This window comes from Cygnus olor, chromosome 2 (genome assembly GCF_009769625.2).
Source record: "Cygnus olor isolate bCygOlo1 chromosome 2, bCygOlo1.pri.v2, whole genome shotgun sequence".
Lineage (NCBI taxonomy): Eukaryota > Metazoa > Chordata > Aves > Anseriformes > Anatidae > Cygnus > Cygnus olor.
The window spans coordinates 70,241,595-70,266,706 of NC_049170.1; the positions used below are offsets into that span (position 1 = coordinate 70,241,595).

Here is a 25,112-nt window from a genome sequence, read left to right on the forward strand (position 1 = left end):
AGCTAATATATATAATATAATGGTAATATAATATATAATAATATATAATATTATTATATATAATATATAATATATAATATATAATAATATAATATATAATATAATATAATGGTAAACTAATAACTAATAAACTAATGTATAGGACTAAACTACTATTTAAAACATGCTACTGCACACCACTCAAATTCCTGCATGTGAATTTTCCCCAAATGCTTATACTGCACTGCCTTTCCATAAACTTCCACTGATTCTTCTCAAAGCTTTTATGAGAAATATACTTTCTCTAAAAGAAGAATGAGTGCTTCTTGAAGGGGAGGAGGGCCAGGAGGAAGGCCTGAAACAGGTTCAAGACTTCTGACACTCATATACGTCCATCACAGTCAGTGTGAGCCCCAAAAAATGCAGAAGCAACATCTTTTCCTGTCCACACGTTGTGGCTCTGATTTTTCATCAATTCTCTTCATAAATTCATCTAAACAAAACTTTCCTGCGTACAGTAGACTTGCATGAAACAATCAAAGGTACTGGAAACACAGCTATGCTCGAGGCAGCAAGAACTACGCAGCGACATTTGGCCAACGTGTCTATGAACAAGCACAGCCGCCTTTTAAACATCGGGTGTTTGAGCTCTGCAGCACAACAGATCACGTCCACTCTGAATCCAACAAGTGACACACAGTTTCACTCAACCTGGCTCCTTGTGGTTACACCTCCAGCTTGCAACCAAAGCATGAGTTTCACAGAAGAGAGTACCAGTGAATGTGAAGCAGACAGATTTTGTCGCTGAGAATATTATTTGCACTAGGAAGTCTTTCACGTCTCTTCCCTCTTTAGTTCTCCCCATACTGTCTTTGCATTCTACATCAAAGAAAAGGACGTGTGCCTACTCATTAAAAAAACATCCTGCAATTAGAAATGAGTTCTGACAAAATCCTGAAACAACCCCCTCCCTGTCCTGTCCCGAACAAACTCCCATTGTTGTTCTTTTTATCACTACATAAACTTCCACAGACCTTTCTTATTCCCTGAAAATGAAGAGATAACCGAGTCACTCACAAAGCAATTGGACTTAGTCTCTGAGTGGTGAAAGAGGCAAGTGTGAAGTATATGTACCACTGCCTTTGTTATCACGGTACCCAGAAGGCTGGGACATAAATATTATGCACTGGAGTTTTAATCTGTTTTATCTCCCCTGTCAATTCACTTGCATCCTACCTTTTATAATCATTGCCAGCATAGTGCTGGCATTCCTTTAAATACAGAGCCATAGCCGTTTACAAAGCAAGTGTTCACTTAAAGAGACCTGCTAAATGTGACAACCGTCTCTGGTGGTGTGGGGGCAACGCCGATATGCAGCACTGCTCCAGCATCGGGATCTGCGGCTCTCTTCCAGCTCGCTTGGCAGTCCCGCGAACAGGCAGTACCTATTCCGTGATGCAAAGCTTTCTTCAGCGAAAACAAAAACACTCAACCACCAAAACCACTGGGGGAAGGAGGGCACCACAGGGTTAGGGCAGCCACCTCAAGAACTTGCATGCTGCCGGAACAAATTCTGTTTCAGAGGTGGCGAAAAAGCCCAGTGTGAAAGCAAGCAGTGCTTCTGGCACGCTCCTCCTGGTACCTCAGCACGTGGATCATGAGCAAGCCCAGCTGCTCCACGAAGGGACACAGACCCTCACCCTCTCCTTGGGAGCCTTGAGGCAGCTCCAGGGGTCCCTGATTTGCCTGGCCTCCCCTGGACCAGAGACCCGATGTGCTGGCCATGTCCCCTTGAGTGTGACAGGGCAGGCACAGCTACAGCAGATGGGACTGCAGAGCTACCTTCCGGGAGAGCCAGCACCCACCACAGTGCCCTCAAGGTTTGGGCTGAGCAGAAGCCAGCGCTCCCGGGCGAGCTGCCAGCCCCCCAGGCAGCTGGGAGGCGCACCTCGACCATCTCACGCTCCCTGCGCTGGCTGGCAGCATACTGATTTTAAGCATTGCTTTACCTAGGGCTCCCGTCAAAAGCTGCACCGGAGACCAGATCTTTCAGAGCGTGTGAAAGTCCTTCGCAGTACACCTGTATCAACTATTACACCTCAGGAGAGTAAAAATCTGCAATTTAAAAATGGTGTTTTCATGCAAAAAGAACCTCCCTCCCTCCCCCAAAACAAAATTCTTATTTCTGAAAAAGGCATATGTGCTTTCTGTCTTTTATAATGCATAGAATTAAATACCGCTATGTGTTTTTCTCTTTCCTCCTTGGTCTTCTCTTTTTCTTTCTGGTTGGGATCAAGCAAAAAGTCAGGAAAAAGGATTGAACTCTTTTTTTTTTTTCCATTTGGCCAAAACCAAGCTCCTGGCTAAAAAATAAAGAAACGAGCAGATAAATCATGCCTGTCATCTCAAGATGCAGGAACTGCAGGGAACATCAATGATGCCCATCTCAGCTCAGCTGGTGTTGCAGCTTAGGGAACCACACTGGAGCCATGGACACCCCCGGCTATCCTCGTACCCCAGGGGGAAAGCGTGCTCCTTCCTCCATGGTCCTGGCCCTAACACCTCCCAAATGCCAGCACCAACCCCAGCCAACACCTGTCTGTGAGGAGTTCGGAGAGCTGGGGTAAAATCTGCCTGAGAAAGCCCTCAGGGGGAACATCTGGGGCAGCCCCTCTGGGACAGGCACCGCAGGCAAGCTCCAGCGCCCTGGCTGGCACCTTGCACCCCAGCCACCCATGAAGGACATCACCGTGAAGCTGCCCGTGATGCTATGGGGTGCCACCAAGCTGCTGGCCCCAGGAGGTCCCTCAGGCCCTGCAGACCTCACTTGGGCTTGTCATTCCAGTATGGGTTCCGGCTACTTCAGACACAGAGCCCAGTTGCCCAGCTGCATGCACTAACTTTTTTTTCCTCGTGCCTTCATATTGAGTTACCCCCGGTGCACCTCAGGTACTACGGGAATCTGAGTTTCTCTCCAGTGACATTAAATAAGCTTTGAATACAATTAGCACTGCAGATGTACATGAGGATGTGTACTACCTCCAAGGAAAACTTACAGGTATGGAGCTTCAAAACTGAAGTAGTTAAGGCAAGCATTGTGCTGTATTGACTAATGCTTGTGTTAATTTAAAATGGAGAAGGCTGCCATGCCTAACAATGCATTGACTGGCAGCTTTAATTTTTTTTTAAGGAAGCTTTTTTTTTTAAGGAAGCCTAGCCATTAATTTGCCTGTTTTGTCATCAGTACTATTTTCCATCTTTAAGTAATATCAATACCTACAATATTTTTAAATCCAGAAACACACTTTAAGAAGCAAAAGAGAAAGGAATCCTAGGTGATATGGACATTTTTCTTCACCTTGCTTAAACTGCTTTTTAAAAAATATAGATTTAGTGTGGAAAGTCTGAAAAGTCCGGCATATCAAATAAAGCATCTGAAACATATGGTAATACTTTGCTCATGATGAAATTAAACAAAACAAAACCCCTCTCCTTACAGTTTCACAAGTCTGCCCACGTGTAATGCCAAGTCAAACAGGGATGGTATGACTGCAAAGAACAGAGATGGGAACAGGTTCTGAGGGTGCTAGCAGAACAGGCAGAGCAATGGCTCAACACCTGAGTGGAGATAAAAGCACCGTACTTGCAAGGTAAGTTTCCAGATGTACCAAATAAGAGCTGTCGTGTTATCATGTGATTGCTGGCATTGGCCACCATTTTCCATTCTTCTATAAATATGATTACAGAACAGAGAGGAAAGCTGTTCAGTTCCAAACAGAGATTCAATTATAAGCAAAACCTGCTGTTAGCAGCTAAGACTGCTTTACAGTGAGCTTCACTCTCAGTAGCCTTTACGTTACAGTCATTCGTACCTGTACAAAGCGAGCGCAACACTAGGACTCTGGCTCGCTGACAGAGGTGCACAAAACAAGTGGCTGAGAAAAGAGAACTGCTGAAACACAAAAGCAAAACCCTAAGGCAACTGCAATGACAGTGTAATGACCAGACTGACCTTGGTACTCAGTCCACGAATCACACCAGGCGAGTCTGTTTAATTATTACTACACTGTTGCACCTTTTTTTTTTTTGAAAATGCAGACAAAGCTTCTATGTAAAAACACACCATTAAAAAGCTTTCTATTAAAATAAATTAATATTCTTGAAATCTGTAATGCTAATTAGGATATAAAAGCATTTTAACATGCTTTAAGAAATAGTCAATCCTTTGTGCAGCTTGTTCAAGAGGCAAGCCAGGATTTGCTACACTTAGGACAAGCGGCACCTATGCAAGAAAAGTTTACATAAGTAATGCCTGTTGCCTTGCATTACACTCCCCTCTCAGCCAATTCCAATTTGCCAGCAATGAAAATAGTAGCTTTTTTTTTTTTAGGAAAAGGAAAGACATTTTAGAAAGGAAATGCAGAGCCAAATTTTAAGCAAAATTAATTAGCCTTGGTTTTTATCACTGGTGATGCAGCCAAATAGCAAAGGCTTTTAATTTGATCCTTACAGATTTTATATTTCAGTAGTCAAGATTCAAATGCCAAATAGTTATATCCATCATTCTCACCAAGGTATTAAAAACATAGTACGCTCTGCTTTACCTGAGACTTGTGGGAAAAGCAAAGTGCTATTTAGTGTTCTTGTACTTACGCATCTGAAAACATTCACAAGTAGACCAAAACCTGTAGTCTTCACCCATATAGCTCACAAATGCTGTGTTGCAGACTTTGTGGGCATTAACAGGTAAAACCAAATAAACTTCTGGGCCTTATCTAAAATGAAAAGCTTGGTACCTTTTTTTCCTTTCCTGGCTCTGCTCTTTAGCAACTGCCACAAACAGAAGCAAGGAAAACAAAGCAAGGATGAAACATATCCTGAGACAGAAGTCATTAATACACAGTTAGGTTATTAAATCACCTAACTCCTCCCTCTTAAATCTCTAATATGCACCCTAAATAAATTTCCACCCTCGTTGTTATTATTCTCCTTTCTGCCTCACATTAGTGTAGCTCTCCTTATGAGCAAAGAAAACTCTACCCCAACCTAGAATTAACACAGCTAGGCTCCCATCCATGGAGGGATGTGCCTACAAGTAGGCACGAGAGAAGGATCGGCAACTGCCTCCAGCTGACTTCTGTCTGCGCCACAGATGGGAGCAGCCTCCCAGCCTCGCCACTGCCAACAAAGCGCTGCAGATGAGACTGATGAGGAGCAGGGGGATGGAGAAGGGATGGTTTTAAACACGTAAGGGCTTTCAAATGTGAGGTTACAGACGTATTCCCCTTCAGGAGAAAGATTTCTTTACTTCTCTCTCACTTCTTTTGGGGCAAGGCAAGGGGAGGGAGATGAGAGAGAGCAAATTGGTTTCTGCTCCTGTGCAACCCCACCCAGGTCCAGATACTCATCTCTTTTTGGATGAAAAACCCTTCCTGGCCTCCACACCCAGGGCCCTGGGAAACAACATCCAGCAGCTGCACTAATCTCCCCCACTTGCTGCAGATGAGTGATGGAAAAGCAGCAGCGCTGTGAATGCTGCTCCTGCCTCCCTCCCAGGGATCACTGCGGGTCCCCCGCCACATCACAGCGTGTCCAGCCCTGAGGGATTTGCTGCTCTCCCACCTCCTCCTCATCCAACAACTCTTCCTCCCGCCAGCACAGAACAGGGACAAACCCTGCTGGAACCCTGCTGCAGGTCTGTGCTATGGTGTTTGCACCAAGACCGCACAACAGCACAGAGAACCAACTCCTGAGAGGTGCACAGGGGACCACAACAGCAGGGCTTGCTGCCTCCCATGAAGGTGGGACTTATTTTAAGTTGTCCTATCTCCTGCCTCCCCAGTGGGGGTCTGACTTTGCTCCCAACATATCCCGTATCTCCCTTTCATCCTCTCCCTCACAGAAGCCATGCCTGGCTGTAGCAAAAGCTGAAACCACCCCGCCAGATCTTCTATTTATAGGGGGATGCCCAATGCTGTGTGCATTCCTGCAGCTGCGCTTTGGTCCAGGCGAGAAAAGTATCGTGCAGGAGCCGATGTGGGTCCGATATGAACCGGGGTGCTGTCGTGCTTCAGAGACTTGTCAGCATGCCGCAGAGACAGCACCAGTCCTGAGGTGTTGTGACTCCCACTGTCAGAGCACCTCAAGTGGGGTTAACCACCACACAGTTTAATAAGGCACAAGCCATTCTTGGCACAAACATCCATCTGTGACAACTTTCAACTTCCTTTGTGCGTGGGCAAAGACGAATCAGTAAAAAAGATCTCACTTTTCCCTAACACTGTAATGAACTGTCTATATATGTCTAATATGCTTTTAAAAAAGAAAACTGACACTTTTCACCAAGTAACATAAGAAGAAACACATCTACAGGCACTTGTCTCTCCTACAACCATCTACTGGTGACAACAGGGCTCACAAACAGGTGCAGCCAAATCTGGACTGAACACACTTGCCATTATCTACATTCACAGGTAAGCTATGCTCAGCACGCAGACGTGACTGTTAACATAATAAGCAGCAGCCAGTACTTCGAGAGAGTATGCATATAAACAAACCCCGGTCATCAGGACCAGACAAGCATGCTAATAACCCACTTTGGCTCAGCCCTCTTTCCCTCCTGTATTCCCTTTTACGAGAAGCTTTCCTCTGCAGTCAGCTTTGCATTTTACCCACTTTCTATTCTGGTAACCGAGCTAAGATATTCACCACCATGTGACACACCACACAGCTTCACATGAGAGCGTCACTCCCTGTGTCCATTCACTATCTGGTATTTTTACCCAGCTGCTCTGGACTCCCAGTCCTGTGGCACAATGAGCTCCCTGGTGTGAGCTGACCACTTCTGGGATGGAGCCGGACTTGCACAGCTCTTCAGATGGTTCCCATCTCTCTTTTCTGAACAGAAACTTCAGAAAGTACTTAAAATGCAATTCTGGTCTGCTTTTGCAAGACAGCATACAGACAGATGCTCAACCCACAGATTTTACTTCCCCTTTTTATTTGCTTAGTAAAAGGATGCACTCACCAGCTTTCCTGCATACCCCCTCCTTTGCCTTATGGGCATTAAGAGTTTCATTGTACCATGCCATATTTTTGATCCCAGTATTTACCAGAGCTCGATTTTATTGCCAACAGCTGGCTCATGGAGTTGCTCCTGCACTGAATATGCTTCCAACAGAGATCAGGATTCAGTTCCTAGTTTTTCTCAGCCAGGCACCGAGCAAGCAAGCGGCTTTCTGAGCACAGCAGAACAGGAGAGTTGGCCCAACTGGCAATGCCACACACTGACCCCTGTGTCTCTGTCCTTGGTTTTAAGAAGTCTTGTAGCAGTTAGCACTCGGTAACTCTAGCAGACATTCCTACATAAACTATCCTTGTTGGTACAACCTAAAGCAATGACTAAGAAGGGAAGCATCAGGGCTACAGTGTGCCAAAACCAAAGGTCAAGGAGTCCATGACACATCTATGCTGGAGCATCCCCTCTCTCTCTCTCTCTCTCTCTCTCTCTCTCTCTCTCTCTGTATTCAACAGCCATGCAGGTTACAACAACCTCAGAATTATCCAGCTGCATTGTAAGAACTCAAGTTTCATGTCTTGAAGTGCTAACAACAAATGAGGCTTATCTATGCACACACCAATGCTTGTGATCAAGATGGAAAAGTATGATATTTCACAATGCCACATGAAGACTACTTGTCATTCATGCTCAAAGTTGCTTCCAGTAACAGTGATGTCAACTACTAGGAAGAAAATTCTCTTCTCACCACAAACCTGTAGTTTTGGCTCACAAATAATAAAAATTGCATACAACATTTGGTTTTCAAACACATTCACTCTTTTAATTTTGCAGTGTCACTAACACCCTCATCCTACAAAATGATGACTGTGTGTAGAAAGCAATGTGTTTCACAAAATTGAAGTCAGCAGGATTATTCTGTACTACATAAGGAGAGAAAGTGAATTCCTAAAGTTGCTTAAGTAGGCATTGGTAAAAACAGGAATGAAACTTAAGGGACTTTTTCTGGTGTTTTTTTGGGGGTGTTTTTTTGTTTGTTTGTTTTTACATCCTGTACAATGTACTTTTACTCAGTCACACTGCTGCTCTGTACACAACTCAGTCTTGTACTAGTCTTTTCTACTGCTGGCAACGACTGAAATAATAATCTCAGTACACTTTAAAATAAGTATTTTATTTTCCTGGGTATTTTATCTCCCCCAAAACCAAAGTACAGAATCACTGTGAAGAACAGTAACTGGGCAATGAACATGTAACATTCTAAGTATCCGGAATAATTTTGACTCAAAATCCACTTGGTTTTGACTTGACTTAAAATAGGCTGCTCATGCGCATTAGCTAAAATGGCTAATATTGGGGTGTAGGTCCAGATACCACCACCTAACACCATGCACTGAAGAATAATGGTGTGCTGGCAAAGGGGGGAGCCTGGTGACGAGACTGACTGAACCAAAAGCTCCATGCAACATCTTATGAAACAATTTACCCACAGAATCGAGGAGACCATTCTCAGGCACTTAAGTTGTCCACTTTCCTTCTGAGCAAAGCCATGTTACACCAGGCCACGACAGCAGCATTTCCTACCCGGGAGTGTTTTCAGAAACTTGAGCTCACAGCGGTTACCCTGGCAAAACTGGAGGCAGATGACAACAAACTCCAATGGTCAGGGTGTCCTGACACTTTTCATTCCAGGTCCTGAGCTGCTCTGATGCTCTATCTTTTACTGATCTAACTGTTCAAAACAACAGCTTTCTATGAGGGTGTTCACCTCTAGCCAATCAGACTTTAGAAGTTTCAGCAAAACTTGGGTAGGCTAGTTTGAAGAACAAGGTAGACTGTGAATGGCTGTTGGTTCTCTTTGTTTGGAAGTTTTACAGAAGTACATTACCCTGGAGCAAGAGAACTGCTTTTGCTGTTCTTGTGAAAATATGCCTGGGATTTGGCAAGTTACGAAGCTTAATAGATTATATCACTGTTTGGACATGCTCTGTAAAAGGTCAGAAAACTTCATCTACCCTGAATCCATTCATGGCAACAGGCATCTACTGGTACTGGCCTCTAGGTCAGCTCAGTGACTGAGGCAGGCAGTGTCTTTCACACCCTGCAATGTCTTTTTTTTTTTTTTCCTGTCTGCTTGGCTCCTATAAAAAAAGTTAGCAGAAACAAATCATGTTATTGTAAGCAACACTACACTTAACTGAGTGTGATCAAAAAGTCCACCTAACGCTCATTAAGATACAGGCTTTTACCACATTTCAAACTGTACAATCTGTCCTTGCTGAGAACTAATGTTGAAACATGTCTCTGTGAAAGGTGGTAACTGCCATGTTATCACCACCTCCCTTCTCCTCTCTGCAGAAAGATGCACGGCCACAAGGAGCAGAGTAAATGTCTCCTTGCTGCTGAGGAAGGAAAATTAAAAAAAACTGAGCTGCTGGTACAGAGAGTACTGTAAGAAGCCTCCTGGAGGAAAGAGAGAGGAAATGAAAAGGGTATGCTCTGGTTACAGAGAAACCCAACAGAGGAATTTTACAGTATATGTACTTTTTTAAAAGCCACACGTTTTACTTTAAGCCTGTTCCATTGTACTTGCCAAGGGAAAGAAGAGAAACCTCACACAGTGCCTCGAGAGGCTTCTCCCCAGGAAATCCTCACGTCTCCTTCGCTCGGGTTGCTGATGTTGCTCAGAGCTGCCTGTCAGGCGACCTTTACAAGCACATTACCATGTTTGACAGCAACCCTCAGCCACAAAAGTTTCCAGAGAAGTTACCCCGCTCCGCGACGTTTCTCATTTTTCCTATTGGCTGCCCAGTGTTTCAGCGCTCTGCTAATTATATCGACGCTCAGATACAAACTCACCAAAATAGACAGTGTCCTGAGGCCCCAGCAGCAGGGAAATGGCTGTCGGCTTTAAATAATCCAGGTAGGGAGGGTCAGAAAGCACCGCTGTGCGGCTCCTCCTGGCTAACAGGGATGCAGGCAGCAGACAGGCTCGCTGGGACCAGTTGGTGTCACTAATTGGGGTGCAGGTCCCAGGGCTTCAAAGGGACAGAGGCTGGCCGGGGGGTAATGCGCGCAGGATATGCAGTGCCACAGCCTGCTGTCTGCGGGACAAAAGGCCCTATTCTCGCTCCCTGGAGCAGGGCAGTTCTTACCGTAATTAGGAGACAAAGATGCCCGATTTGGGATTTTACATAATCGAGAGAGACTCTCCCAAGCGGGAGCCTCTCTCACACAATCGATGGATTAAGCATTGTTTATTCTGCTGCGAATAAACAATGAGGTGCTCCCAGCTCGGGGCTTTACATGAAAAAGCCCTCCTCGGGAGGACAATGCGGGATGTCTTTTCATCCGCCTTTGAACAGCTAACCCTGCGATTCCCAGTTGTTCATTTGACGGTCTCTGGAAAGGTAAGGGCCCACCCCGTGAATTAGCTGCTCACATACCCACCCAGGGGCTGCCAGACAGCCTTACCTTTCCTGCTTCTCGAAAGGGACAGACAGATGCTCCGCTCCGGGGGAGAGGATGTTTGCCCTGTGGTCCAAGCAGGAAAGGCACGGCTAGGCTGACAGAGCACGGCTTGTTCTTTGGCCATGACACAACAGTTTGTGCTGGGCTACCTACAGCCGTAGCCGCAAACCAACTGCCAGACCCAGAGCATCTGGCTCTGGGATGCACATCTGATACCTGCCTCGCAGAAGTCCTGATCAAGTGACTCTAATTTTACAACACTGGCAATAAAAAGAGACTGGGCATGTTCTGCTCCCTGCCCTTTGCTCATAACACAGGCGGTATGCTTTTTTGTTTGTTTGAACTTTGTTTAAGTGGAGTTCTTCCTCCTTGTCTTCTACAATAAGGAAACACCAGGATTTGATGAATGCCTTCTAACACTTTGCAGTTTGCTCCCCTGCCACAAACACACATGCCTCCTGCTCTGTTATTCTAGCAACATTTTTTTTTGTTTTCTTCATCTCTTTCACTCAAAAAACCACCCCTAAGCCTCACAAGAGGAATCGTTTCAATCACATTAACTCAGGGCACACCATATTTTTGCACGCCATATTTTTTTAATTCTACAGCCTTGCAGAACTCAGAACCAGGGAACTGCAGCCCATGCCTGCCTAGGATTTAACCCACCTTCTGTGGGATGAAAGAGTCACCTTAACAGCAGCCCAGACTGCTCTGCTTACCAGAGGATTTTCTGCTAGGTTGGGCCAAGCAGACAGTGTCATTTGACTTGTCTAGACTAGGACAAAAGGTGTGTTTTAAGCCAGACAGACAGGGCAAGCTGCATCTGAATACGTTAGCTGATCAGGGGAAACCGTGGCTTCCTTGTCTTGTCCTATCTCCACTGAAATGTCTTAAATTGCTAAAGCAAACATTTGACAAAAAAAACCTTACCATCATCTAAACAAGCCCATAAAGATCAGCATCCCAGTACCACCCTTAACTCGTGCCCACAGAGCCCGACAATCGACATCGACAGTTGTGGCTTTGATTTAGGGACACATTCTAGCCTTTGTTGCTCAACGCAGCTAGGGGTAACAAAATCCATGTCAGGAGAGAGTTCCCCAAAAGCAAGTCTCCCAGTCCCAGGAGAAGAGTTGCATGAAGACGAACAGCAAGTTTGTACAGCCAGTGTCTTTCTGCCTTGCAGCAGCAGACTGTAAAGCTGACAGGCTAGAAGGGCATCTCTTCTGTTATCTTTTATCCAACACCCAAAGCCAGAACCCACCTCTCCACTCAGCTACATGGCATATGGCCTAGCAAAGAGGTCGTATCTTCATGGAAGCTCTAAAGTGAGGCTAACATCAGGTTAAGCCTAGTAATACAGCCATTTTCTCTAAAATGTCTCTGAGATAATTTTGCCATACACTTGACTCTTCAGTGGAGGTTAAATAACAACTGTTTTAGTTTTGCTCTGCAATGAGAATTTACTTGATTTACTTCAGAAACAGCAAACTTCATTTAAATATCTACTATTTGCTGGACTAAGTTTAAGAAATAGCTTTCAAAATCCCTTCACTGTTAATTACAATACATATAATGCCTGTTTAAAAAATGGTTTTGCACATATTTACCAAGATTTTCTAATTAAAAAAAAAAAAAAAGTTAACCTCAGGTCTGTTCCATCCCGTTCTACTAAGGCAATGCGTTCGGGAAAGAATGTTGACACTTCAAGATGTTGAATTTTGCAACCTTCTGAAAAGATCACTGGAGAGTCCAATGTCCTAAAATACACCTAGAACACTGACAAGTTTCTGCAAATGGATAATCTGGTTTCATAAAATAGCAGCTTTTCTACATGTTTAAACTAGACTTGGAATATCTCTTTTATATCTTCACGTATCTGGCTCTACTTCTTTTCTATGGTAAAAAACAGGAAACAAAAAAGTATCAGAAGTCCCAGGAGAAATTACTTGAACCAGAACACTAAACCCAAGCACCTTCCCAAACAATTAATAACTAATTTTTCCCTGTTAAGAGATGCTGATTTAAGCCAAAATCCAAAACATTCCCTAACTTCAACAGGCAGAAAAGCATAACACATTTTACAGAAAGTTTGGAACCAGAAACTCATCTATCTTCACTCACTCCCACGACAAACAACAAAACCTTTATACCCAGTCTTCTCCTTTTCCTCAGGAAGAAAAATATCATAGGTTTGTTACCTGAACACTTTTATTTTAAGCATCTTTAGTTTAACTTGTTAAAATTTTGCGATGTTGGCATTTTACAGTTTCACATAACAACTGTGATGAGTTTGGAGGGGAGGAAGGGTGCTTTAATTTCCTCTAAAAACATTCCCAGCTATTAACTGGCAGATTTTCTGTATTTGAAAAAAAAAATACAAAAAAAAGTTAAGCCTTACAGCACCCTTGTGACACAAGATGAGGCAGAAGGGTTTAAAACACAGTTCAAAATCACAACAGGGGTCAGTTAACAGCGCAGAGGTCTGAATGATGCCTGGGTCTCTCCCCTTCCCCAGCATGCTTTCTCAGACCAGAAATGCTCTCAGGCCCATTTCTTACCTCAGCGAGTTATCTGGATGTGTCTCCATGTGGGACTCCAGCCCATACTTGCAAAAAAAATCTTTGAAACACACTGGACAGTGATAAACGTCGTCCTCCTTCTTATCCCCTTCACCTGACTGACCATCCTCGACGACCTTCAGAGACAGGAAAAAAAACTCACTAGACTGAATTTTAAGCAACAAACCAAATATGCAGTCCATTTGAAGTCCTCCTCTCAAAAACAAATCAGTGGGCTTCACCTGCAACTCTGCTGCAGGTGACCAGAAATGGCTCATTTTGGCAGCAGCAAGAGGGTGAGAGGCACAGACTCAGCACATGTGAGAATATGCACGACAGAAAAGGAGGCTCAGCAAGAGATGAAGCGTGCAGCTAAGTCACGGATATATCAGTTCTAATGAGAAACGGTGATGGGAACAACTTATAAACCCCTATGTTTATATACCACTGAACTAGCATTCTTCCCCCTTCAGAAAGCCAGGCGAGCTGTCAGACTAAATTATTTATGCCACTGAAATATTGCCAACTGCTAACTCAAGTGGTCCATGGAAAAGCAATGAACTTCTGCATGTTTTCTATAGCCCTCTTCTGATTACAGGGAGAAAGCTTGCACAGGAACAAGGGGATACTGAGCTAAATGAAGCTGCTACTAGTTCACCATTTAGAGATTGTAAGTGGAAAGGGTCAAGTTAAGTTTGGCAGTCACCATACATTTTGTATAAATGACTGAAATGCAATAAAATATTTCATAAACAAAACCCTAATGGAAATGTCTAGCCTTCAAATAAATATTTTCTGGTTGCTCTTGCAACTCAAATAATGCAGGATTATGCTACTGCAAAAGGGAAACGTGCTACACATTTTTTTTCTCCAGACCAAAACAAAAATGCACTTAAGTTTTTTCTGCTTTTGAAGTAAACACTGTTTCTTTTTTAAAGTTCTAATCACTATCCTGCAAGAGTACTAATAATTAAACAAGGAAAAAAATAGGGGAAAAGTTACAGCAGCAGAAGAATAGTTCATCCTCTTCTCATCCAACATCAGCTAATACAACTCAAAAGCAAACCCAGACATTTATAAACAATATAGAAAAAAAAGGAATTCTTTCAGTCTCTGAAATTAGAAATTCATTGTTGATTTCAGACAACACTGTTGACGACAAAGGAAAAACATGGTATCTTAAAATGTACAGGGCTATAACAAAGACCAAATTTAACTATTCCCATGCTGTCTGCATGAACACAGCAGCTGGAAGTTTAGGAGGCAGCCAGGAAAGCCTTTTGCTGCATGCCTGGTAAAGAACCTTTTTTGCAGGCGTCCTCTCCTCTCTGTCCATCTCAGCATCTTGACTAAGTTTCCGTTTCGAAGATAATCGCCTGCGCTTCAGTGGAGACGGGGGAGTTGTGCTCGCTGTGCTGTTTGGATCCTTCTCGTGAATCTTCATGTGCCTGAGCAGGAGGGGGAAGACGACACTGTCAGCAGGCAAATAATCGGGACAGGAAGTCCGCGTAAATTTTAATGCCAACACTCTTCCAAGGTTTGCCTTTAAAGGAACGCGGCAGAGATCCCACGAACCGCACTGCACTTCTGAAAGGCAGCTGGGGCATGATCCAGCATGGGCTCTTTACAGCGCCCCTGAGCATGCGGGGTGGTGGGCATAGAGTCCAGCATCTATCCCCATGCCCCAGCCCACAGGATGGCTCTCACCCCGATACCGCCTGACCCCAGGAGCACCGCATCTATCCCCCATCACCCATGAGGCCCTGCTTATGCTGAAAGCCACGCAGTGATCCACACACCTGGCCGCAGTCTGGTGGTGGTCTAGCAAGCGAACGCCTGTAGCTTAGCATCCACTTTTCTCAATGCAAAAGAAGCGCCCTGTCTTCAGCTGGCTCTCCTTTTACTGCTTCAGACCATACCCCAAAATGCATTGGTATGTGCCAATGTCAGAACAACACTTAAATGCACTCCTATTTCCTTCTCAGCCTTAAGACAGAATACTGGCGCACCCAGAAATCAAATTTCAGCTGCAAATGTGAAGTCAGGATATATCTGCTAATTCTGTTTAGCTGCAGCAGGTATGGCTTGCAAAATTCAGTATTGCCAAAATGTGTTCACAAGCCCCTGTCCCCAGGACAATGACTATTTCTTGTCACAGAGGCACTGAAAAAGGGAAAAAAGATTCCACAAAGTCCACCCATACTTCCCCCAGGTTACAAGTATCATCATTGCAGGATGGGTCTCTAAACCCCAGCAAACTGAGCGAGAGACACCTAGTGTATTTCTTTGGTTCTCTGATGCTGTGTATAAACCTGAGGGAGAAAGTGACTCAGGAAGGAATCTCACAAATATCTGTATACCTGACCCACTTGCCCCACAGTCTGCTGTGTTTGCAACCCAACGAAGATACTCTCGCCCGGTTAGATGACAGGTATTACTCCCAGGTTTCTTCTTTGGAGTACTCAAAGCTTAACTAGTACTTTTTTTAAAAACAGATGTAGGGCCTTTAGCCTCAAATTTTCTGAACTCAAGTGCTTTCGAAAATAATCTAACTTAGGCTCCTACCTTCCAACATGCAATGGAAATTCTCACTTCTAATAGTTAGAAATAGGAGTGTAGGAGAGAGGTATCCTTTGTCTGTGTGACTGACTTCAAAGCAGCACAAGGGAGACAATGTTAATGGCATTTGGGCACGCTCCTTCAGAAGTCACACCACCAACTCAGCTCAGGATGGTGCCATTTCACTTGACTGCACGCTATCATGTTCAAACATGAGAGAATGTTGTAATCTAGACAAGTCTCATATGTCCTCATAACTGCTTGGGTGTTATGACATAAAATCAATTTTAGTTTTGAATGCCAAGGGCGTGATGCTGCAAGATAACACACTGGACCAAACTGACCCACGGGCAGAAGCTGCTGGGATGACTGTCTCCCAGCACAATGCTTTTTATTTGTTTCCTTTCACAATCTGTGAACGTTTAGATAAAGCCAACTAAATTACTGTCTCAAATTACACCCGGTCTTCTGAGGGTGTTATGCAGGAACAGCCTGCATTCAAAAGCCCTGGGTGTATTAGAACCCCTGCAAGATTAAAATGGCTGGTCAGCTGCTGCCAGCTTTCGACTCCCAGCCTTTTGGTGGACTAAACTGAGTCCCCTAGTAACCCTCACAGGTCACATAACAAGGGGATGGATGCTGGTGACATGTGTTGGTCACGCTGTGGGAGGCTCCAGAAGGAGAGAGCATCTGTGTGCAGATGTGCCCAGCAAGCTAGGTAGCGAGAGCTGCCCACAGTGGTTGCAGATAAACCTGAAAAGCAACTGGGAATGACCAGCCAAAAATGCAGGATCCAATTCCAGAGGCACAGCAAAATGCAGAAGGTGGTTTGTTGGCCTTTTTTTTTTTCTTTTTGGTAAAGAGTGCTTTCTAATTTTGATGAGATCTCCCTTTTGCGTGTGTTGTCTGTCCCCCCAGATAGGGCCAGCCAGCCAGCCAGACACCCGGCCTGCATGCTCACCCTTCTGGCAGCCTGGCTGACACCTAGCTAGTATTACTTGGCCAGTAACTTTTCAGAGAGGTAGACGGTGAAAGCAGTCGAGCTAAATCACGTTCACTCAGAAAACAAACAAACAACAAACTGCTATACATAAAGTGTGGGACTTTTTGTTTCTATTTTCTTTTCAAGTCTCTTTTCTGTCAGTACCAAGTATACAGAACTCCTGTTTAGTAGCTGACCATGCAAAACAGCTTCCTTAGGGCTAAGCTATTTTCCCTGCTGTTCATCCATCTGCTTAACTCTGCGTTTCGACAGAGCTGCTCCTACGTGAGAGGGGTGCAATGGCACATCCAGAGTGAACAGGAGAAACTGGAGACCTCCAGGTGAGTGCCAGTCCAGCCTGGCACCTCTGCCTGACTTGACTCAATCCATGCTAATACACCGGCTCCTGCAAGTCCCAAAAGCAGTCCAGCTGTGTTTGCAATATAATGCATGCTAATAAGGCAGGGCTTGTTAATGTGGGTGCAGCACCGCAGGCTTTGCTACTACACCTGGTGTTGAAGTCATCAGCTGTCCCCAGCCTGCAGATCTCCTGCCTGCATTCCCATGCACACTTTTGCCATGCCCAAAAAGCATGAGCAGAATCCTTACCCCCAGCAGGGAATGTGGTAATCCCTTCATGTTTTAGTTTTGCATATTTGAAAGGAAGCAGCCTGAGCTATTGAGCTATAAACAGGAAGACACCCTGACTGCACCTTTGACTTTTACTGTGTAGGTCAAATATCACAGACACTCTGATAGCTCTCTGCATCCAATCATTAAGGAAAAAGAAAAATCTGAAAGCAAAGCAGCAGGTTCCAGAGTTCTCAAGGAGAGTTGCAACCTGTCCGCATTACAGCAAGCAGGTTTATTCCTTTGACAGGTTAAGCAAGTTTCACTACATCGAGTCAAGGGTGGAGAGGAAAAAGATTACTAGAGCTACAACCCAAGATAAGCATGAAGATAAAGCTGAGCAGTACAAAGGATAGACACAATCTTCATCTCTCTCTTTTTACCTTGCAACATGGATGTCATTCTGCCTCTGCCTCGAGAAAACATTTATCACCCAACTTAGGTTGAACTGCAGCAGATGCCAAGTCACATCCACATCCACAGACTTTCTTTTAAAGTTAAATGTTCCCTTCACCAAGGCTCCTTTTACTTTAAAAGTTTCCTAACTATAACTAATAGGGGGGGTGGGGGTGGGGGAAGTGTTGCCTTATTCTCCTTTAAAAGAATTTGCCTTGATTAGATCTTATATGTAACACTGAAAATGCTCGACCTCACTGTTTAGCCTGCCAAGACACCAGGAGAACAGGAACAAAGCTGTGCTTAGAAGTTATTTTCCCATTGTGACTATAACAACATAGTTTGGCCTGACAACACCGGCATACTTTGAACACGAAAGCCCGGCTCATAAGTCAGCCTGGCTTTCAGCATCTACAGTGACAAAGGAAAATGACATAACATTCATAAATTCTAAAAAAAAAAGATAAACACTCAACACTTTAAGTGAGAAAAAAAAAAAGAAGGGCAAAATAAGGACATGCACGGAAATGCTCATGTTCAGCCACAGAACCAGCTTACAATAACACTTACCAGCACCTCAGAAGTGACCACTACCTCGGCTCAGGAGAGCCACGGCTGAGGGAACTTTGCTTTTTTTCTAATTTAAATCAATGAAATGTAGCTCTGAGCCATCCTACAGGGCAGCCCACGAGCAGCAGACAAGCTCAGTATGGTGCAGAGTCCTGAAAACTGCACTTCATGCAGTGGTTATCAGTCTCCCCAGCACGCAGGTTGGTCACACACACTTGGACAAGTTCTGAGGGTGCAACACTAAAATGATTCACAAAATGAAATGAAGGAGACAAAAATCTGTGCTTAATACCAGTGAGGATTCTGAGCACTATGTGCTAGTTGGCTTTGATTAAACTCTCTGAGTAAGTGATAGAACTCTGTTTAGAATGAGTCCAGACACAGAGCCAGAAGAGTTTGCAAAGAATAATCCTGAAATGGCAAGAGGAAATTAAGTATTTTCCAAACAAGGTCTGATCCACCTCTGAACTGAACTCTTAATGTTTAAGAATTGCTATGCAAAAAATGCACTTACTACACGCTCTGCTTTTCACAGCACAGCTGTATGTGAAAATGCTCTCCTCATAATCTCTTTCCTCCCCCTCACAAAAAGAATTTCACAGGTGAGCCAAGAGGATCCAACTGTGCTATGACTGTGTGCCAGTCGGCCCTCACAACAAAATCACATTTTTCAACTGCTTTACTGCAACTGAAAAATTCCATCCTCCCTGGGAGAATCACCTTCCGCTTCCCCTCTTGTGCCACAGCTTTCCTCTTCCCTCCAGCATCACGTGAACAGAATGACCAAGATGATAGTGCACAAGAATCCCCCTCACTTCTGTTTTTTTTTTTAAAAAAGCAACACAAACAAAAACAAAAACAAATGGGCAGTAAGTCTTTGTCCCAACAGCGCAGTGCAGAGCATGATTTCAGAAGGGTGAATATTGGACCAGAACAGTGGCAAGTGAATACTTCACTGCTTTTCACTGAAGAAGAGACTTTTGTGAAAACAAACAAATGCAGAACTCAAGTGCCTTACTCCTTTTTCTCTCCTTGGATGGTGTTGGATCAGTGCCTAAGGGAGGTGACTCACGGGGGGGGGGGGGGAAGCATGTGCCCTACTGAACTGATACGCAGTTTCTGTCGGTCACATCCCCATCTTTACTGCATCTCCAAAAAGGGTTGCTGCATTTTCTTAATGCAGAGGGGATTTGCATGTTGATCATATAAGCTTTCTGGAGGTCTCGAAACAGGGCAGCCCACAGCTCCAGTGCCAAAACCAGAACGTGGGAAGGTTTTGACTGGCTGGCTCAAGGCTAGAACCAGGAGTCAAAGCATCCTAAAAGAGGCAACTGCACAACACAGCTGCTCCCAGCTCCAGGTCCCACTGAATTATGAACAAAACCAGGAGCTCCTGCTTTGCATGCAGATAACCCGAGCAGCACCACTTTGTCTCTTGGGGAGGAAGCATCCCCCTGCCTCAGCTTGTGTGGGAATCCCTCACCTCTGTCTCTGGGGAGCAAAACCGCACCATCCTTGCGCCCCAGGTTTCCGTGGCTGCTGATGTTCTCCACATCCCTGAAAAAGGGCATGCCTGCCCCAGAGGCCCAGGCAAAAGGAAGGTGTGGAACAAAAGGGTGGATCTACAGCCTCTGAGCAGGGTCCAGGGTTAAAGCCTCTCCCTTATAACCATGGCAGCACAAGCACTGCTGGCTTTCAGTCAAGAGGTTTATGCCAGGTAGGTCTGATTAGAAGGAGCAGCATGTCCAGAGGGGGAGCAGCAAGCAATTTTACTGGGGCCCGGTTGGGAAAGTCCCAGCATCTAAATCAAGATTAATCCTTGAGCGCAGGATCCAGTGCATGTATAAACACCCTCCTCCTCCCTCACATCTCCACTTCTGTGAAAACACAGTGGGGAGGCCAATGAATCTGGGCATTATCAGTCCAGAGAGATCATCTGACAGTATCAAGTTCAGGTTCTGGCTTCATATCCCACATATTATTTATTCTAAGTTTCTCCACTTTACCACTAGATGTACCCTATACTCTACTGAATTGCACATTGCTGTTCCTCATCTCCCTTGTGATTTCTGAGCAGTCTGGTATCAAAATCTAGGGGATGATTCTCACACATCTGATACTTACCTAAAGACACATCCAACCACTCAGAGAATGAAAATAAAAAATAATGCTTTTTAGGCTTTACCTTATTGAAAATATACTACTGTATTATTTTTTTCCCCAAAGTAAAGAGTTCCTCAAGTTCACCAAGCTAGTCTGGGAAGGACTGAGCTGGTCAGATTCCCTAAGCATGATTTGGTTGATACAATTGCTTTATTTCTTCCACTGTTTTCTTCCCTGAGATTTTTCACTTACACTACTACTTTCAAATAACAGTAAAATTTCTGAAGAATCAAAAAATATATATTTTCAGTAATCTGCAGTAAAGAGCATACCTAACATTCAATATATGAGCAACTATTTATGTTTAAAAACAAACAAACAAACACTCGCTTTATCTAAGTTTCAACTTCGTGTCACCATATCAGGACCAATAAGAGCGCAGGATGTGTGCACACAGGATGAAAATTGGACCATGATGTTCTTTGGACCCACAAAATGAAAAAAGTCTCAGAGAACAAGAAAAGGCAGCCTTCAAAATTACACTGCTAATGTCTCCTCTGAGAAATTTCTATGTCATGTCAGTTTTGTCACTGTTGCTTTGTTCTGCTTAACAAATCTTACTTCAGCCCAAATGGTCCAGAAATGTAGCAAAACACAGGGGACTACTCTTTAAAGCTTCTGCTATTTGACACGCATGGGAAATGAATCTTAAACAAACAGAAAGTGAAGCAGCAGCATTTTTAGGAGCAATCACTTAATACACTTCTGCTAACCCTCTCCTTAGTGTCTCGTGAATATGACTGGAACTTAAGTCAAAAGTACAGTAACATTATACCCTTGGGTTAAAGAGTTTAGTCAGTTGTTTGTTCGTTGAAACATGTACAGAATCTGTATCGACAATGTATTTCCAGTGCTAATTACAAACAGCAGCCACTTACGAGAGCAATTCATGCAGCCCTTGCCAGTTGTAATCACAGGAACCAGAAAGATGCAGGTAATTTTGCAAATCAGACCTGATCTGCACTTGGATGAGTTTCTATTTTTCTTCTCCTTGGCTCCTTTGCTACTTTTATTCTCAAAATTACAAAAATGATCCCAAAAGCCCTAAGCCACACAAGCACACTTCACAGCAAATTGAGAGGCATGACAACACAAAAAACTCAACTACTTGGGAAATGCTTTCTTACAACAATCTCAAAACAGATTTCAAGCCCCACCGAACAGCCTAGTCTTAGCCAGTGACGGATGCTAATTTGTGGCAAAGAGAACAGCCAGCAATCTCCAGGGCTCAGCTGCAGAGAGCCATGGCAATGCAGGTGATTCCATCAAAAAGCCCGGGCAGGGCGGACAGGTCCCAGGAGGACCAGGTTGGGAAGCACTGACTCACTTTGGCCGTGTGTCTGCAGCCACGTCGTGCCACATAGACGTGCCCCCAGTGTCCCTCTGAGCCCAGTGCGGGCTGCTGGGCCTGTCCATCTCCCTGCGACACGAGGCAAAGCAAAACCAGCCTTACAGCTGGGTGGCAGGCAGCATCATTCGGGTGACACGAGCATTATTATTTAGATCCGCCCAGACTACCTGGGAGCACCAGGGTAGCAAAAGCCACCTGTGATTGGGTTCAAACAACAGACTAGAAACCCCTTTGCAGGATGGCCTGCAAAGTTAACCAGCGCCATGCAGCTGCCAATACGTGACACCTAAGGACATATTATACACATACATGCACACAAAGCATTTTGTACTTTTATCCTAGAATAAAATTTTTGCTTTGCCGCGAATAAAGGCAAGTTGCAAGCATGACTGAGAGGAAAGATACTGATCTACAAATCCAAAAAGTTGGGGGGAGGTACCATTTCTGAATAATTATGCTGTATTCACAGATATTTAAGCAACTACTTGCGACGCAGAATCAGCAAGTTGTAACAGGCTGGGATTGATACAACTGCATTCCCAGCCTGGCTCAAAGTCACTCCTGTTCTCTCTACCAGAAGTGTTGTCAGAACACCTCAAAGGAAAAAAAGGGAGACAAATATTTGCCTGATGATGCTGTGACAGGGAAGTGATTCAAAACATGCCTCCAAAGCAAAGCTTACCAAAGGACAGCAAAAGAAAGCACTCATTTGCCATCTGCATCAAAGCTTGCAGAAGGGAGGGCAAAAGAGGCGAGAAATACAGTCTGCGCTTCCCAATATCACTTCACCAAACTGCCTGCCTGCAGTCTGCATTAAATTCAGAGCAGACCTAAATTAACATTGCCTAATACTGCATGGAGACTTCTAAGCCGTAAAAAACTCGTTAATAAGTATTAAACAAGATCCCTCTGCAGCCCCCATGCTCCTTTAAGCTCGAAGACAAAAGTTTATTAACAATAGTAAAACTAAGCAGGAATAAGGCTTTTAAAAGTGTACCAAAAACCTGGCCTGGGACATTCTGAACTGCTGTTTTCTTTCATCTTTTTGGAAATTTGTGGTTTTCAGGCACTTCCTTTAGTTATCATGGTGTAAAAGCCTTGTCAATAAATTCAGAATTGATTTTAAACTTCACAGTAAAACAAGTGTGACTAGATGGTAAGGACAACTGAAGCTGTTTTAAATTTTAGCATCAGGGAAAAAAATCAGAGAGAAAAAATTTGAGAAGGGATGTCAGAAGGTCTTATCCGTAACAGCAAGCAAGGCTGAAGAAGTCCCAGGTACATCCTGCCTCCCCCAAAACCGCACCCTTTTAACAACCAAGCAAACATAAGTCTCAGCTACTTCCCAGAACCAGGCAGAGCCATCGTGCAGTTGCTGCCCTGTCACACTCCACTGTTGAGCAATCCCGATGGCACAGAGCAGAGAACAACTTGCTGCGTCACACTGCTCAAGGAGGAAAAAATAGACGGCCACAGGGCCACAGCAATGCTGGGGATGCTGCGCAGATGGAGCCCAGTACCTCCCCTCCCCCCCGCCCCCCCCCCCCCCCCCCCCCCCCCCGGCCTGCAAACAAGGAAGCTGCACCAGATAACAAGCACATCTTCATTAAAACAGGGTCTCCACATAACCCTGATATCAGCAGTCACCATGTAACTTGAGGGGCAAGGAAGTAAGGGTTATCGCTGCACACACAAGTTGCGCAAACTTCTGCCAGCGCTGCAGACCGCATCCTAGCAGGCCCAGCTTCAAGTGTTCAGCCCATTTCCTCTCCTGTTCCTGAACATGTGGTCCTCCTTCCTCACCAGCGGTGATCTCACACACAGCACCACGAAAAGGTTTCTCGTCTCATTCCACGGCTCTGCTTTAGTCCAGCAGAGTAGCTGGAAACTGAAGTCCCTGCACGACTTGTGCTACTTTACAGGAATCAGCAGAAACTGCAGCAGAACATGGGGAGTTTAGGATGTTGGGCCCACACAGAAGTTGCATACCTCCTCTGCTTTATGACATCTTTCCACACAAAGCACTGGAGAGCTGGCTCTGAGGAATTACTAAAAATCACTGAGACTGTTCAGAAAACTTCAGTTAAGAGAGCAGCCTGACAAAGTCAGCACACCTATTGATGCCCTCAAGAAAGAGAAAGCAGTGCTTGTACTCTGTGTGGTATTCACCAGCTGCACCATGGTGCTACTGCTTTATAGACCTGTTTTTTTTTTTTTTTGCTGAAGCTGTGCATCGTGCAGGTGAACATCACAGATCAAAAACATGAGTGAAAGGCCCCAGTGAATGAACAGCTTATTTTTAAAAGGGGAGAAAAGAGAAAGGCAAAATAAACCCGCTGACCCCGAGAGGGGGCACATACTGCAGTGTGCTGGTTGCAGCATGCTGAATTAGAACAGGTTGAGCAGGTTAGATACTGGGGGGAGAAAAGGTAAAGCTGGAAGACACATTAAAGGTGGAACGACAGCAACCACAAATGCAGTTTGAGATAGACTTTTTCCTCCTTCTCTTTGGTACTTGGCCCAGGAGTCTCTTCAGACAACATTCAACACGCGCTCATTAAAGCAGCAAGGCAAGCATTTATGACATGCATGCACAACAGGCTAAGCAAAGATTTCCCTAACATACAAACTTTCCCAGCAAACTTTCTCAGCAACCAGCATTTTCTACACAGAATTGCCCAAACTGAAGTACAGACCTAGAAGACAAACCAGAATGCCATCTGGACATGCTGCTTGTTAACCTTGAGAGCCAACATATCCACAAGACTTGCTACAATACTGGGCTTATGGCAAAGGACTAACAGCCCCTCAACTGGCTGGAAAGATCACCTGGATTTTCTAGTGCTTGCGAAGTTAAAGCTTGTATTTATTTTGTGGCTCTTCTAAGGTGAGAAGAGGAGGTAACATCCCCAAGAATATTAAACCTTTAGAGGAGGTTATGTTCCTGAAAGGGTACATATGCGGAAAGATCAAGGTCGCCGCAGCCATGTGCTCTGCGACTAGCGTCTAATCTGTCAAGTGGCTTGTGCTCATTTGAGCTGTGACACGGGTAACAAAGCAGCACTACGCTATGCTGAATACACTCTGTTACACAAAGATTTATGTTACTGCCTGTGAGGAGGGTGGTATTACCCAGCGATGTTGGACCACCTTCCCCTTGGCACAATTCATACCCAAAAACTGAAGTGACCACTGAGGGCAGAGCGTCCCCTCTGCCTGCAGAAAACCAAACCGTAAAAACCCACAACCTTACAAGGTACAAGCTCAGATTTAAGTATTAATTAAAGGACACACACACACAAAATCTGGGGCTGAAAAGCTCACGGAAGTGTTTCTTATGTTTAGGTACCGAAGAGCTGTGGAGATGCAAGTATAATGTTCCTCATTGTGTACGCTTTGGTTCTCAAGAACAATGGAGCTAATTAAGGTCAG

The 25,112-nt window shown here is 44.5% G+C and overlaps 1 protein-coding gene across 9 annotated transcripts in view; it reads right to left on the reverse strand.

Annotated features, from left to right (window-relative positions):
- The window catches only part of RREB1 (ras responsive element binding protein 1), a 124,809-nt gene that overhangs the window by 27,561 nt on the left and 72,136 nt on the right, over positions 1-25,112 (reverse strand). For 8 of the 9 annotated variants that reach the window (XM_040550150.1, XM_040550154.1, XM_040550156.1 and 5 more), the window contains 2 exons: positions 14,321-14,477; positions 13,030-13,166 (listed from right to left, as the gene is read on the reverse strand). In XM_040550150.1, the coding sequence (XP_040406084.1) occupies positions 13,030-13,166; positions 14,321-14,477 (294 nt within the window). The remainder of the gene's footprint in view (positions 1-13,029; positions 13,167-14,320; positions 14,478-25,112) is intronic. The other variant, XM_040550151.1, reaches the window with a different exon arrangement.